This window comes from Chiloscyllium punctatum, chromosome 8, assembly GCF_047496795.1.
Source record: "Chiloscyllium punctatum isolate Juve2018m chromosome 8, sChiPun1.3, whole genome shotgun sequence".
Taxonomy (NCBI): domain Eukaryota; kingdom Metazoa; phylum Chordata; class Chondrichthyes; order Orectolobiformes; family Hemiscylliidae; genus Chiloscyllium; species Chiloscyllium punctatum.
The window spans coordinates 25,052,022-25,065,107 of NC_092746.1; the positions used below are offsets into that span (position 1 = coordinate 25,052,022).

General features: G+C 49.5%; 1 protein-coding gene across 1 annotated transcript in view; it reads right to left on the bottom strand.

The window, feature by feature from the left end:
- The window catches only part of LOC140480418 (ubiquitin-conjugating enzyme E2 E2-like), a 223,717-nt gene that overhangs the window by 16,710 nt on the left and 193,921 nt on the right, over positions 1–13,086 (bottom strand). The window contains 1 exon segment of the mRNA XM_072575254.1: positions 7,148–7,297. Within this exon segment, the coding sequence (XP_072431355.1) occupies positions 7,148–7,297 (150 nt within the window).

A 13,086-nucleotide genomic window follows, 5' to 3' on the forward strand; every position in this document is an offset into this window, starting at 1 on the left:
AGGCTGGGATGATGCTATTGGAGGCTGCTGCGCCAGGCTGGGATGATACTATGGGAGGCCGCTGTGCCAGACTGGGATGATGCTATGGGAGACCACTGCGTCAGACCAGGATCATGCTGAGGGACGCTGCTGCGCCAGGCTGGGATGATGCTATGGGAGGCCGCTGCACCAGGTCTGGATAATGTTATGGGAAGCTGCTGCACTAGGCTGGGGTGATGCTAAGGGAGGATGCTGTGCCAGGCTGGGATGATGCAATGGGAGGCTTCTGCACCAGGCTGGGATGATGCTATGGGAGGCTCCTGTGTCAGGCTGGGATGACACTATGGGTGGCTCCTGTGTCAGGTCATGGTGATGCTATGTTCAGCCACTGAGCCAGGCTGGGATGATGCTATTGGAGGCTGCTGCGCCTGGCTGGGATGATGCTATGGGAGGCCGCTGTGTCAGGCTGGGATGATACTATGGGTGGCTCCTGTGTCAGGTCAGGATGATGCTACGTTCAGCCGCTGAGCCAGGCTGGGATGATGCTATGGGAGGTCACTGTGCCAGGCTGGGATGATGCTTTGGGAGACTCCTGTGCCAGGTTGAGATGATGCTATGGGAGGCCGCTGCGCCAGGTCAGGATGATGCTATGGGAGGCTCCTGTGTCAGACTGGGATGATGCTGAGGGAGGCTGCTGCGCCAGGTCAGGATGATGCTATGTGAGGCTGCTGCACCAGGTTGGGATGATGCTATGGGAGGCCGCTGTGTCACGCTGGGATGTTGCTATGGGAGGCTGCTGCACCAGGCTAGGATGATGTTATGGGAGGCTGCTGCGCCAGGTCAGGATGGTGCTATGGGAGGCTGCTGCACCAAGTCAGGATGGTGCTATGGGAGTCTGCTGCGCCAAGTCAGGATGGTGCTATGGGAGGCTGCTGCGCCAAGTCAGGATGGTGCTATGGGAGGCTGCTGCACCAGGTCTGGATGATGTTATGGGAGGCCGCAGCACCAGGCCAGGATCATGCTATGGGAGGCTGCTGCACCAGGCTGGGATGATATTATGGGAGGCTGCTGCACCAGGCTGGGATGATGTTATGGTAGGCTGCTGCGCCAGGTTTGGATGATGCAAGAGGAGTCCGATGCGTCAGGCTGGGATGATGCTATGGGAGGCTGCTGTGCCAGGCTGGGAGGATGCTATGGGAGGCACCTGTGTCAGGTTGGGATGATGCTATGGGAGGCATCTGCACCAGGTTGGGATGATGCTATGGGAGGCTGTTGTGTCAGGCTGGGATGATGCTATGGTCAGTCTCTCTGTCAGGCTGGGATGATGCTATGGGAGGCTGCTGCACCAGCACCAGGTTGGGATGATGCTATGGGAGGCCGCTGTGACAGGCTTGGATGATGCTATGGGAGACTCCTGTGCCAGCCTGGGATGGTGCTATGGGACGCCGCTGTACCAGGTCTGGATGATGTTATGGTAGGCCGCTGCACAAGGCTGGGGTGATGCTAAGGGAGGCTGCTGAGCCAGGCTGGGATGATGCGATGGGAGGCTGCTGCGCCATGTCGGGATGATGCTATTGGAGGCCGCTGTGCCAGGCTGGGATGATACTATGGGAGGCCGCTGTGCCAGGCTGGGATGATACTATGGGAGGCCGCTGTGCCAGGCTGGGATGATACTATGGGAGGCCGCTGTGACAGGCTTGGATGATGCTATGGGAGACTCCTGTGCCAGCCTGGGATGGTGCTATGGGAAGCTGCTGTACCAGGTCTGGATAATGTTATGGGAGGCTGCTGCGCTAGGCTGGGGTGATGCTAAGGGAGGATGCTGTGCCAGGTCTGGATGACGCTATGGGAGGCTTCTGATCCAGGCTGGGATGACACTATGGGTGGCTCCTGTGTCAGGTCAGGATGATGCTATGTTCAGCCACTGAGCCAGGCTGTGATGATGCTATTGGAGGCCACTGCGCCAGGTCAGGATGATGCTATGGGAGGCCGCTATGCCATGTCGAGATGATGATGTGGGAGGCCGCTGCGCCAGGCTGGGGTGATGCTATGGGAGGGTCCTGTGTTAGTTTGGGATGATGCTATGGGAGGCCGCTGCGCCAGGTCGGGACGGTGCTATGGGAGGCCGCTGCGCCAGGTCGGGACGGTGCTATGGGAGGCTGCTGCATCTGGCTGGGATGATGCTAATGGAGGCCACTGTGTCAGACTGGGATGATGCTGAGGGAGCCCGCTGCGCCAGGTCAGGATGATGCTATGGAAGGCTGCTGTGTCAGGTCGGGATGATGCTATGGGAGGCCGCTGTGACAGGCCGTGATCATGCTATACGAGGCTGCTACGCTAGGCTGGGGTGATGCTAAGGGAGGCAGCTGTGCCTGGCTGGGGTGATGCTATAGGAGGCTGCTATGCCAGACCCGATTGATGCTATGGGAGGCTGCTGTGTCAGGCTGGGATGATGCAATGGGAGGCTCCTGTGTCAGGCTGCGAAGATGCTATGAGAGGGTCCTGTGTCAGGCTGGGATGATACTATGGGAGGCTGCTGTGCCAGGCTGGAATGATACTATGGGAGGCCGCTGCGCCAGGCTGGGGTGATACTATGGGAGGCTGCTGTGCCAGACTGGGATGATGCTAAGGGAGGTTCCTGTGCCAGGCTGTGATGATGGCATTGGGGGCTGCTGTGTCAGGCTGGGATGATACTATGGTGGCTCCTGTGTCAGGTCAGGATGATGCTCTGTTCAGCTGCTGAGCCAGGCTCGGATGATGCTGTGGAAGGCTCCTGCGTCAGGTCAGGATGATGCTATGGGAGGCCACTGTGTCAGACCGGGATGATGCTATGGGAGGCTGCTGCGCCAGGCCAGCATGATGCTATGGGAGGCTGCTGTGCGTGGCTGGGGTGATGCTAAGGGAAGCTGCTGTGTCAGGCTGGGATGGTGATATGGTCAGCCGCTCTGTCAGGCTGGGATGATGTTATAGGAGGCCTCTGTACCAGGCTGGGATGGTGCTATGGGAGGCTGCTGTGCCAGGTCGGGATGATGCTCTGGGAAGCTGCTGCAGCAGGTCTGGATGTTGTTATGGGAGGCCGCTGCACCAGGCTGGGATCATGCTATGGGTGGCTGCTGCGCCAGGCTGTAGTGATGCTAAGGGAGGCACCTGTGCCAGGTCTGGATGATGCTATGGGAGGCCGCTGCACCAGGCCGGGATCATGCTATAGGAGGCAGCTGTGCCAGGCTGGGATGATGCTGAGGGAGGCTGCTGACCCAGGCTGGGATGATGCTATGGGAAGCCACTGTGTCAGGTTGGGATGATGCTATGGGAAGCCGCTGTGCCAGGCTGAGATGATCCTATGGGAAGCCACTGTGTCAGGTTGGGATGATGCTATGGGAAGCCGCTGTGCCAGGCTGAGATGATGCTATGGGAGGCTGCTGAGTCAGGCTGGGATGTTGCTATGGGAGGCTGCTGTGTCAGGTCGGGATGATGCTATGGGAGGCTGCTGCACCAGGTTGGGATGATGCTATGGGAGGCCGCTGTGACAGGCCGTGATCATGCTATATGAGGCTGCTACGCTAGGCTGGGGTGATGCTAAGGGAGGCAGCTGTGCCTGGCTGGGATGATGCTATGGGAGGCCGCTGTGCCAGGTTGGGATGATGCTATGGGAGGCCGCTCTGTCAGGCTGGGATGATGCTATGGTCAGCCTCTCTGTCAGGCTGGGATGATGCTATGGGAGGCTGCTGCACCAGCACCAGGTTGGAATGATGTTATGGGAGGCCGCTGTGCCAGGCTGGGATGATGCTATGGGAGGCCGCTGTGACAGGCTTGGATGATGCTATGGGAGGCCGCTGTGACAGGCTTGGATGATGCTATGGGAGACTCCTGTGCCAGCCTGGGATGGTGCTATGGGAAGCCGCTGTACCAGGTCTGGATAATGTTATGGGAGGCTGCTGCGCTAGGCTGGGGTGATGCTAAGGGAGGAAGCTGTGCCAGGTCTGGATGATGCTATGGGAGCCTGATACGCCAGGCTGGGATGATACTATGGGTGGCTTCTGTGTCAGGTCAGGATGATGCTATGTTCAGCCGCTGCACCAGTTTGGGATGATGCTATGGGAGTCCACTGCACCAGGTCAGGATGATGCTATGGGAGGCCGCTGCATCTGGCTGGGGTGATGCTATGGAAGGCTCCTGTGTCAGGTTGGGATGATGCTATGGGAGGCCACTGCGCCAGGCTGGGAAGATGCTTTGGGAGACTCCTGTGTCAGGTTGGGATGATGCAATGGGAGTCCACTGCGCCAGGTCAGGATGATGCTATGGGAGGCCGCTATGCCATGTCGAGATGATGATGTGGGAGGCCACTGCGCCAGGCTGGGATAATGCTACAGGAGGCTCCTGTGCCAGGCTGGGATGATGCTATGGGAGGCCGCTGTGTCAGGCTGAGTTGATACTAAGGGTGGCTACTTTGTCAGGTCAGGATGATGCTATGTTCAGCCGCTGCACCAGGTCAGGATGATGCTATGGGAGGCCGCTGCATCTGGCTGGGGTGATGCTATGGAAGGCTCCTGTGTCAGGTTGGGATGATGCTATGGGAGGCCACTGTGTCAGACCAGGATGATGCTGAGGGAGCCTGTTGCACCAGGTCAGGATGATGCTATGGAAGGCCGCTGTGTCAGGTCGGGATGATGGTATGCGAGGCTGCTGCACCAGGTCTGGATGATGTTTTGGGAGGCAGCTACACCAGGCTGGGATCATGCTATAGGAGGCTGCTATGCCAGACCCGGATGATGCTATGGGAGGCTGCTGTGTCAGGCTGGGATGATGCTATTGGAGGCTGCTGTGTCAGGCTAGGGTGATGCTATGGGAGGCTGCTGTGTCAGGCTGGGAAGATGATATGGGAGGCTCCTGTGTCAGGCTGAGATGGTACTATGGGAGGCTGCTGTGCCAGGCTGGAATGATACTATGGGAGGCCGCTACGCCAGGCTGGGGTGATACCATGGGAGGCTGCTGTGCCAGACTGAGATGATGCTAAGGGAGGTTCCTGTGCCAGGCTGGGATGAAGGCATTGGAGGCTGCTGTGTCAGGCTGGGATGATACTATGGGTGGCTCCTGTGTCAGGTCAGGATGATGCTCTGTTCAGCTGCTGAGCCAGGCTGGGATGATGCTGTGGAAGGCTCCTGCATCAGGTCAGGTTGATGCTATGGGAGGCCACTGTGTCAGACCGGGATGATGCTGAGGGAGGCTGCTGCGCCAGGCCAGCAAGATGCTATGGGAGGCTGCTGTGCGTGGCTGGGGTGATGCTAAGGGAAGCTGCTGTGTCAGGCTGGGATGGTGATATGGTCAGCCGCTCTGTCAGGCTGGGATGATGTTATGGGAGGCTACTGTACCAGGCTGGGATGGTGCTATGGGAAGCTGCTGCAGCAGGTCTGGATGATGTTATGGGAGGCCGCTGCACCAGGCTGGGATCATGCTATGGGAGGCTGCTGCACCAGGTCTGGATGATGCTATGGGAGGCTGCTGTGCCAGGTCGGGATTATGCTATGGGAGGCTGCTGTGCCAGACTTGGATGCTGCTATGGTCAGCCACTCTGTCAGACTAGGATGATGCAATGGGAGGCCGCTGTGTCAGGCTGGGATGATGCTATGGTCAGCTGCTCTGTCAGGTTGGGATGATGCTGTGGTAAGGCTGCTGCTCCAGGTTGGGATGATGCTTTAGGAGTCCGCTATGCCAGGCTGGGATGATGGTATGGTAGGCTGCTGCGCCAGGTCGGGATGATGCTATGGGAGGCCACTGCGCCAGGTCGGGATGATGCTATGGGAGGCCGCTGTGCCAGGCTGGGATGATGCTATGGGAGGCTCCTGCGTCAGGTCAGGATGATGCTATGGGAGGCCACTGTGTCAGACTGGGTTGATGCTGAGGGAGGCTGCTGCGCCCCGCCAGCATGATGCTGAGGCTGCTGTGCATGGCTGGGGTGATGCTAAGGGAGGCTACTGTGTCAGGCTGGGATGGTGGTATGGTAGGCTGCTGCGCTAGGTTGGGAAGATGCTATGGGAGGCTTCTGTGCCATCTTAGGATGATGCAATGGGAGGCTGCTGCACAAGGTCTGGATGATGTTATGGGTGGGCAATGCACCAGGCCGGGATCATACTATGGAAGACTGCTGCGCCAGGCTGTGGTGATGCTAAGGGAGGCTGCTGTGCCAGGTCTGGATGATGCTATGGGTGGCTCCTACACCAGGCTGGGATGATGCTATGGGAGGCTGCTGCACCAGTTCTGGTTGATGTTATGGGAGGCCGCTGCACCAGGCCGGGATCATGTGATGGGAGGCTGCTGCGCCAGGCTGGTCTGATGCTAAGGGAGGTTGCTGTGCCAGGCTGGGATGATGCTATGGTCAGCCGCTCTGTCAGGTTGGGATGATGCTGTGGTAAGGCTGCTGCGCCAGGTTGGGATGATGCTTTAGGAGGCCGCTGTGCCAGGCTGGGATGATGCTTTGGGAGGCTCCTGTGTCAGGTTGGGATGATGCTATGGGAGGCCGCTGAGCCAGACTGGGATGATGCTATGGGAGGCCGCTGCGCCAGGCTGGGAAGATGCTTTGGGAGGCTCCTGTGTCAGGTTGGGATGATGCTATGGGAGGCCGCTATGCCATGTCGAGATGATGATGTGGGAGGCCGCTGCGCCAGGCTGGGGTGATGCTATGGGAGGCTCCTGTGTTAGGTTGAGATGATGCTATGGGAGGCCGCTGCGCCAGGTCAGGATGGTGCTATGGAAGGCCGCTGCATCTGGCTGGGATGACTCTATGGGAGGCTCCTGTGTCAGACTGGGATGATGTTATGGAAGGTCGCTGTGCCAGGCTGGGATGATGCAATGGGAGGCTGCTGCGCCTGACTGGGATGATTCTATTGGAGGCTGCTGTGTCAGGTCGGGATGATGCTATGTGAGGCTGCTGCACCAGGTCTGGATGATGTTTTGGGAGGTAGCTGCACCAGGCTGGGATCATGCTATAGGAGGCTGCTCCGCCAGGCCCGGATGATGCTATGGGAGGCTGCTGCGCCAGGTTGGGATGATGCAATGGGAGACTGCGGTGTCAGGCTGGGATGATGCTATGGGAGGCCGCTATGCCATGTCGCGATGATGATGTGGGAGGTGTAATAAAGTGTAATAAATGAAGGACCATAATTCCTCTTACCAGGATTGCAATCTGTTAGAAGAGAACAAATTGACAGAAGAACCTTGGAGATGGTCAGTGCTGGGCTCCAGTTATCCTTCAGGATATCCAGACAGATCACTCCTTGGCTGTTGATGTTGCAATGATAGATCCTTGTTCAGAAAGTCACCTGTCAAATTTAAGATAACATTAGATCTTCACAGAAACAGATAAATTATCTCCTTTTGCATTCACAAACTACAACTGTGAATTTCAGTGAAGTCATTACTAAACAAATGAGATCCAGAGATTAGCAAGAGAGTTGAGAATGCGGTGCTGGAAAAGCACAGCGGGTCAGGCAGCACCTGAGAAGGAGGAGAATCGACGTTTCGGGCATAAGCCCTTCATTAGGAATGGCATCCTTGGAATATGCTTCGCAGTCGGGTTGAAATCAACTAGGAAAAAGTGAGGACTGCTGATGCCGGAGATCAGATTGCGAGTGTGGTGCTGGAAAAGCACATCAGGTCAGGCAGCATCCGAACAGCAGGAGAATCGATGTTTCAGGCATAAACCCTTCATCAGTTAGTAAATTTGCAGATGATACCAAAATTAGAGGTGTAGTGGACAATGAAGATGGTTACCTCAGAATACAATAGGACTTAGATCAGATAGGCCAATGTGCTGAGGAGTGGCAGATGGAATTTAATTTAAATAAATGTGATGTGCTGCATTTTGGAAAGGCAAATCAGGGCAGGGCTTACACACTTAATGCTAAGGTCCTGGGGAGTATTGCTGAACAAAGAGGTCTTGGAGTGCTGGTTCATAGCTCCTTGCAAGTGGAATTGCAGATAGAAAGGATAGTGAAGAAGGCGTTTGGTATGCAATCCTTTATTGCTGAGAGCTTTGGGTATAGGAGTTGGGAGTTCATTTTGCTGCTATACAGGACTTTGGTTAGGTCACTTTTGGAATACTGTGTGCAATTCTGATCTCTCTCCTATTGGAAGGATGTTGTGAAACTTGAAAAGATTCAGGAAAGATTTACAAAGATGTTGCCAGCATTGGAGGGTTTGAGCTATAGGGATAGGCTGGGGCTGTTTTTCAAAAAGCCCGTTTTACTTCAGTATATGTAATTTCACCAATCACTTTTTTGGATACTGTAGTATATGTCCTTTATTAGACAGGGCTGTTTCCATTGCACTAAGTTCCTAAGGCAAGATTATAGAGCTCATTGTGGAAATACCTATATTAACATACTTTTGGTATTGTAAGGTCAGTGGGTATAAAAGCAACGGTTACTTTTATGAAGGGCCACTCGTGAAATATGTCGTTTTGTGTTGGCTGAATTAATGAGAGGCATGACCTAAATCTTAGAAATCTATATGTAGAGGTGGTTTGCGTAGAGATGAGAGAGGTAGAGGCAAAGGCAAGAAATCACTTGTGAAAGTGGACTATAGGCCCTTTAACAGTAACCGCATGGAAGGGTGGAGTTTAAAGGGAGAAATGATGGGAGCCTGTCAGCAAGGTATAACATAGGTAATAATAATGGGAAATTTTGATCTATTTATGGACTGGGGAAAATAATGATTGGCAAAGGTGACTTGGATGAGGAGGTCATAGAACATTTTCAGGATAGCCTTTTTGGAGCAGCGTGTTCTAGGTTGAATCATATAGCATTAGACAATGAGCTAAGAATCATTAATGATTTTACACTGAAGGCCTACCTAGGAGCAGTGATCATAATACGATTCAGATTTTACATTCAGTTTTAGAGAGAGAAAAGTGAGCAAGACTTGTACTTTAAATTAAATGTGGGCAATCATGCTGGCTAGATTGAACTAGCAAATAGATTTGGGATCATTCAGTTTAAATGCAGTAACCGACATTAAAAATGATATTTCCGTATACACAGCATACACATATTTTAACAAAATAGAAATAGTTGAAAAAGGTGGATCCAATATTTGTGGTTAATTGAAAAGAAATTAAACATAGAATTAAACCTAAAGGAAAAAAAAGGCATAATTGTGCAAAGACCAGGAGTAAGTTAGAACTTCCAACAGGTATATGAGGAACAGCAAAGAATGAATAAATGATTAATAAGAAGAGAAAACTTAAGTGTATAAGAGAAAGCAAGCTGGAAATATAAAAACAAGTAGTAAAAGTTGCTACTAATAATTTAAAAAGAGTTAACATCATGAGTATCAGTCTGGTAAAAATGTATTTGGGACTTAACAATGGACGATAAGGTGATGGCTGATGAAGAGGTGTTTGCATCAGTCTTTACTACAGACGATGCAAGTAACATTCCAGAAATAGCTGTAAATCAGGAAGGGAGAAACTCAGGAAAATTATATTCCCCAGGGAAATGTCACTGAACAAGTTATTGAAGTTGCAGGTGTACAGGTTCCCAGGTCCTGATGAACTTCTAGGATCTTAAAAGAAGTGGCTGATGAGTTTCATTACTGTTTAAATTTTACAGAATTTCTTAGATTAGATCAAGGTTACATTAGACTGCATGAAAGCTACTATAACATCTTTATTCAAAATGTGAGGAAGGCACAAAGCAGGAAATTATAAGCCAATTAGTTTAAACATCTGTAATTGGGAAAATGTTAAAGGCTGTTATTAAAGACAGGTCACTTTGAAAAATCCAAAAATATCAGCCAGAAACAATATGGTTTTGTTGTAGGGAAATCATGTTCAACCAATTGATCTTTTTGAATCAGTAACATGTGCTGTGATAAAGGGAACTGATGCACATGTTATACTTGGATTTCCATTTGATAAAATGCTATCAAACGTTATTGTGCAAAATAAAGGCTCATTATGCAGGGGTTTCCTGGTTGGCAAAGTGTAATGAATGCTGTGCCATAGAAATCAGTGCGGGGCTTCAACCTTTTACAAATTATATAGATTACTTGGATGAAGGCACTGATATGGATGGAGGTATGGTTGTCACAGCTGATGAAAGTAAAATAGGCAGAAATGTGTACTAAAATAAAAACAGAGAATTGCTGATGCTGGAAATCTGAAACACAAAGTGCTGGAGAAATTCAGCAGGTCTGACAGAATCTATAGAGAGATAAGCAAAGTTCAAGTTTTGAGTCCAGTGACCCTTAGAACAACACTTTCTGTTTGCATTGTAGATAGAAATGTGTGTTGTAATGGGAATAAAGAAGGTTACTAAGTTGATTATAGCTGATAGGTTTGTAACAACTCTACATTCCCACCTACTACTGACAACCTTTTACTGATAACCTAAGATATCTTAAGTGAGTGGAGAAAATTCAGACAAATGGAGTATAATATGGGAAAATGTGAAATCACTCATCGTAGCAAGAAGGATAAAAGAAAAGAAATGTTACCTAAATAGTGTGAGATTGCAGACCTCTGAGGTGCAGAGGGACCTGGATGTTCAGGTACATGAATTACAAAATGCAGGTAGAGCAAGTAATTAGGAAAGTTAACAGAATGTTATCATTTATTATGAGGTAAACAAATACAAAAGTAGGGAGGTTATGATTCAATTGTACAGGACCTTTGTGAGCCCACATTTTGAGTACTGTGTATCATACTGGTGGTCTTATTTAAAGAAGTATGTAAATATACTGAAAACAGTTCAGTGAAGATTTAACTGGACTAATACCTGGAATGGGTGGGATTGCCTTGTGAGGAAAGGTTGGACTGGTTGACTTGCATCTGCTGGAGTTTAAAATAGTTACAGGAACCTTGATTGAAGAATATAAAATCCTGAGGAGGCTAGATATGATTGATGTTGAGAGAGGTTTCTTTTTGTGGGATAAATCTCCCTTTAAAAGGAGTCACTCACTTAAGATGGAGATGAGGCAAAATGCTTCCTCTGAGGGTATATGCTTTGTGTCTTTGGAACATTATTTCTGAAAAGGTAGAGGAAGAAGAATGTCAGTATTTTCTGGTGGATAGGTGGATAAATTATTGGTAAGCAAGGGGATCAAAGTAGCAGGTGGAAATGTGGAATTGAGGTTACAAACAGATCAGCAATAATCATTTTAAATGGTGGAGTTGGCTTGAAGATCAAATGGCCTATGCCTGGTCCTAACTGGTGTATTCATAACTGTAATAAGGGAGAATTTCTTCACTCAAATGGATGTGAACTTGTGGAGTTTTCTACTTGGGATGATCGTGATTACACCATCAGTGAATGTCTTAAGGCTAAGATGCACAGATTTTTAGTGTCTCAGACAATTAGGGATCTGGGAAGTGGATGGGAAAACGTGTTTGAAGTTCAAGATCCTGCTTAATAGTAGAGCATATTTGATGGTATCCTTCACATGGTCTTTTCCTTTTCCTTTATTCTTGTGTTCTTATTAGGATAGAAATAGCACATTTAAGTTTTTATATCATTGCTGTGATTCAATGAGATCATGGCTAATCTGTGGCATAAGTCTATATACCCATTATACTCGCTAATTGGCTTTTAAAAAGAAATGAATCTAACACCATTAGATTTAAAATGAACAATTTATTGAACATCTACTGTTTATAAAAAAAAGAGTTTGAAACTTCTCCCATCCTTTGGCAGGAGTTTTATGGAATACAAAAGAGTGGGAAATATGGCACGAGGTGACGTAATTAGAGGAAATATAAAACTTCAATTTTCCCATGACAAGTTGATATGTTGAGATAAAGTCAGTTCTGTTTTTGTGGCATTGTGAGCATTACTTGACCTATGATAGGTTTATTCTTGTAATATGTTTGTATGCTGTGAACAGTGATTAACCATAAACTGTTCCAATCAAGTCCTATCCTCAGCATAAAGTCAGTGGTGCACAAGAATCTCTTGTGACTTCCAGTTCACGATCATTTAATCATCTTCAGTTGGCTTTGGGCAAGCCATATTGAACTGTGTGGCATAAGACAATGGGCAGTAAAATATTGTAACCTGGATGCAGAAAGGTGTAGTGGAAGGAAGGGCCTAAGGTCTATTGTGTAGTAGTCCTCTAAGGAGTAAAAGTGGTTGAGTCAAACAGGGATTGAAAGATGACTGAAGGGCCTAAAGAGGGGGACAGGATGTCAATGCTATCAAATGTGGGATTCTGTGGATCAAATCGAGTGCACAAAAGCAAACGCAACACAGTATAAGGAACAAGTTGTACCCTGTCTGGGGTCAGGCCCAGGGTCAGTGTTGGATATTGTAAGATCTCAGGGAGTGGGTCATGGAACTGAAGAAAAGCGCAGAGGAGGATGATGCATGGTGAGGGTTCAGAGCCAAGTTGAGCATTGAGATTATCATAGGTTTGGTTACAGGGGGAGAGAGAGAGATCACATTCACAGGGAAAGTGCCCGCGGTTACAGGAGAAGGCTTAAAGGTAACAGAGGGAAAAGGAAGGTTATACTGGTAGGTCAAGCGTGATGTACATAAGAAGGTAGAAGGGGTTTTGAACATAAGTCACTCCATAGTGTGACTCACTGAAATTTCATGTTACTTTCATGGATTGTGGCTTGAAGTGGGCAGAAGATAATTTTGAATGGGTAGAGTTCATGGTGGGTGCAATTAGCCAATTAAAGGGATTCCCTGATAATTAATTCCGTGAATACAGTCCATGGAAGAGCATGTTCTCGAATCATCTTTACTCCATACCATAACTACAGGTCATGTTCATCATTTTCTGGCTACCTTGGGAAGAGGCCCTTCCTTCCACTACACCTTGCTGCATCCAAGTTACAATATTTTACTGCCCATTGTCTTATGCCACACAATTCAACATGACTTGCACAAAGCCAACTGAAGTACAAGATGATTAAATGATCATGAAATGGAAGTCCCAAGAGATTCTTGTGTACCACTGACTTTATGCTGAGGGTAGGACTTACTGGAACAGTTTATGGTTAATCAGTGTTCATGGCATTCAAACATATAACAAATATTAACCTATCACAGGAGAAGAGTTCTTGCTGTCCAACAACAGAGGCTCCTTGGCCAATAACCAGTAACATCAGAG